At 32.0% G+C, this 3,737-nt stretch overlaps 1 protein-coding gene across 1 annotated transcript in view; it reads right to left on the bottom strand.

The window, feature by feature from the left end:
- The window catches only part of LOC108578132 (neurofilament heavy polypeptide-like), a 9,213-nt gene that overhangs the window by 1,207 nt on the left and 4,269 nt on the right, over nt 1-3,737 (bottom strand). Inside the window, exons 3-5 of the mRNA XM_017941396.1 lie at nt 3,491-3,626; nt 1,411-3,397; nt 758-816 (exon numbers count right to left, since the gene is read on the bottom strand). Coding sequence (XP_017796885.1) covers nt 758-816; nt 1,411-3,397; nt 3,491-3,626 — 2,182 coding nt within the window. The remainder of the gene's footprint in view (nt 1-757; nt 817-1,410; nt 3,398-3,490; nt 3,627-3,737) is intronic.

Here is a 3,737-nt window from a genome sequence, read left to right as displayed (position 1 = left end):
TTCGTTATTTGATTTTGTTTAAATTTTACAGAAAAATTATTTATTTTCTATCATTTATTAAATTTCTTTTCTTTGAAACACTAATTCCTTTAACAATTACTATCCACTATTTACTTCTAAGGTATCACATAACAAAACATTTTTATAATTTATTATAAAATATAGTGTCCCGAAAGGTTGCTGTTAAATTGATACAGCATATGTATTTAGGTCAAATAAATGAAAACATTTGATATGAACCCATATCCAAAAACTCATTAACTCCTTAATCCTCGGAGTAATAGATCCGTGCCTGAATATATTTAAAACCACGTTTTGAAGAGCTTCGTCAAACTTCTCGCTCGATGACTGTCTTAACCCATCTTAGGCAATTGTTTTATATTAGAGCCAATAAAGCAACCTGCATGTCTTAAAGAAATTAAGTCTTTAATCAGTGTTCAGTTCTGCATCTCGAAGGAAAGACGTATTTGCTCGTATTGGCAATACAGATTTAATTTCTTTTACAAGTAAGATTTATGTAGGTATTATGTGACAATTGCCAAAGATATATATGCAATATATATTTTAAGTTAAGAAATACCCAAATAATTTAACATTAAATATTTTTACGATTAACACGCATTGGTAAAATGGAACATGGATCTACTTATTTTTATTTTAGATTCAGTAGAAAAAGGTTTAGTTGAAATTGGTGACCCCATAAATATAACCACTTCTTGCTAATAGAAATTACGTATTTTTAACATATACCACTTACTTTTTTCATCTGCCTTAACTAAATGTCTTTGATTCACTTTTGCATTACTTTTGACAACTCTGAAAAAAAGAAATAATTATTTTTCTTGTTAAAAAAGTGTCGTAAATGTTAATAAAATATAAATTAAGAAGAATGATAATTTATTTTACGTATGTATATAATTATGCTACCATCGCTAACGTGTATTTATTGAAATATTTCTGATATTATAAAATTTACTTTAGACATTTTTATGCAATATGAATAAATAATCTGTATGATCATTGTACAATTATTTATGCAATGAGGATTATAAATAGATCATTGTTTTTTCATTTTAATTTCTTTAATTATAAGTGTATAGTATAAGATAATTAATAAAATACAAGTTATATTTTAATTTAAAAAAAAAGTAATGTTTGAATCGTTATTCGAGTCTTCCGGATTAGAACTGTACCCAATGCTTATTGAATTTCAACCATAATGATTATCAGTCTCGATACCCCGATGAAGTTAACTACAATGTTGGCGAAATATTTCAAACAATTCAAGTAATTCAGGCCGTGAAAGCCTCAAATGTCTCAAAAGTTGTTTTCTTTTCTTTCTTTTTGAAAAATAAAAAGATTTTGTTTTGATGATAAAAAATTTACTTTATATATGTTGTAAATACTTACTCATTCACAACTCCTTTAAAAGCAGATTGCACTAATCTTGCAGATTGAATTGGCACTGTCCTATTTAACCTTTCCGCTCGTCTTCTACTTAACTCAGTTCGTAAATCACTTTCTTTATCAACTACTAAATCTTCAAAAATGGCGTCCATGTCCTCACTCGATCCATCCGAAGTAACATCTTTGCGTTTCTTACACTTCTTATCTTTCCCAATACGCTCAGAAAGAGGAAGTTCATTTTTTAATTTTCCCACTTGATATAATTCTTTATCACGTTTCTTTTTTTTCTTCGATGATTTTTCTTTCTCTGTTTTTTGAGTCTCTAAGTCTACACACGAATTAACAGAGCTTGTAATAGCAATGGGAGAAGTATTTTCCATACTTTCTTCAAAATCGTCAAATTCATAATGAGTGTCTAAACACAAATCTGTTTCTTGAATATCATAATCCTCTGTAATTTTGTTAATCTTTCTTACATTTCCTGACTGTACTTCTCCCCCTTCTAAAGAATCTACTTTCTTGCTTGTGTTTTCCTTTTTGCTTAATTTGATTTTTTTATTAGCATTTATTGGATCTATAGGCCTTGTGGATTCAAACTTTCTTCGCCTGGCTTCTAGCACAGGATCATTAATTATATCAACAGTTTCTTTTTCTATTATAACAGTTTTCTCCAAATTTTCTTCTTTTTGTTTCGTTTTCACACGATTTGTTTCTGGAGATATTCTGCTTTTAATTACTGGCGATGGTTCTTTCGTATACAATGGACTATCAGTTCCATCTGGTGTAATAGATCGTGGTCCATGTTTTCGAGACAATTCTTTAGGTGACCATCTTGGAGATCTTTTTCGTCTAGGAGATAAACGAGGTGAATTTCTTGGTGATGACCACGGTGATCGACGTGGTGATAGCCTTGGTGACCGCGACCGAGGTGACATTCTTCGCGGTGATATTTTTGGTGACATTAAACGTGACGATCCTCTTCGAGGAGACAATCCCGGAGATTTTGATTTAGGTGATAATCTGCGAGAGGGCGACATTCGTCTTGGGGATAACTTAGGTGACCTTAATCTTAAAGGTGACCTAGACTGAGGAGATAATCTAACTGGCGAAAATTTTGGAGAACGTGATCGTGCCAATCTTGGAGATTTAGTTAAAGATGCTTTAGGTGAGCGTAATGGCCTAGGAGATCTGGAATGCGGTGAAAGTTTTGGAGATCTTCCTCTTGGAGACAATCTCTTAATAGGTGATCTTCTTATTGGAGATTTGTTTGGAGATCTACGCGGAGATAATCGTGGTGATCTCGATCGCGATGAGAGCTTAGGTGATCGTGAACGCGGAGAATATCGTATTGGTGATTTTCGAGGTGATCTGTACCTCGTTATTTCCCGTTGAGACTTTTTTGAATGTTTAATGGGCGATCTTCTAGGGGATCTTCTAGGTGACTTTTTCCTTGATCGTGACCTTGGCGATAACGATCTACGTTTTTGTGAAATACGACTAATTGCGTGTGGCGATGTAGACTGTCTTTCATTCTTCAAAATTATTGCTGCTGGAGCTGGACTATAACTCTCTTTTCGAATATTGCTTTCTTCTGTTCTATTTTTCTGACTAACATTTTTGCCTGCCTCATCCTTTTTTATAGGTTCCCTGTTTTCTTTTCTGTTACTTTTCTTTTCTTTCCTTTCGGACGGCTTATCAACGTTTATTTCCCTTTCCATTTCATCCATTAACCGTTCTAAACTATCTTCTTCTTCGAGATCAGCCATTAAAAGGATATCATCATCATCATCATTAATTCCATCTTGATCTTCTTCTGTTTTCTTCGAATTTTCTGTAGTTTCCATCTGATTTTCAACTATTGTAGAAGATGTTTTCATATCTGCACCTTTCTCAACAGTTTCAGTTTTTGTAACTGTATTTTTCTGTTCTTTATTATCTTCTTCATCTGAACCACTCCCATTGTCTTTAAAACGATGAAATTTTGTTACTTCTGAAAATATTGTTTTCATACAGTATATAAAAGGAATAATAGAAGGCAAACATTATAGTATTAAATATCTTTATAATACAGCATTCTACATACCAGTCGAATAAGATTCAATACTTGGAGCTGCCTTTTCTACTGAACAAGCTAACTCAGTTTGTTGCAACACAGAACGTTCATCTACAGGAACTATTGCTATCAAATTTGGATTACGTGGGCTCTGATAGTATAAATTCTGTAAATAAAAGACATACATATAATGTTTAAATCAAATTTATATTTATTAAGTACTTACTAGTGAAAAAAAAATTTAACCCCTTGCCTTATAATTTTTGTATTGTTGTAT

Source organism: Habropoda laboriosa, unplaced genomic scaffold (genome assembly GCF_001263275.1).
Source record: "Habropoda laboriosa isolate 0110345459 unplaced genomic scaffold, ASM126327v1 scaffold1329, whole genome shotgun sequence".
NCBI lineage: Eukaryota > Metazoa > Arthropoda > Insecta > Hymenoptera > Apidae > Habropoda > Habropoda laboriosa.
This window is presented reverse-complemented; position numbering and strand designations above follow the sequence as displayed.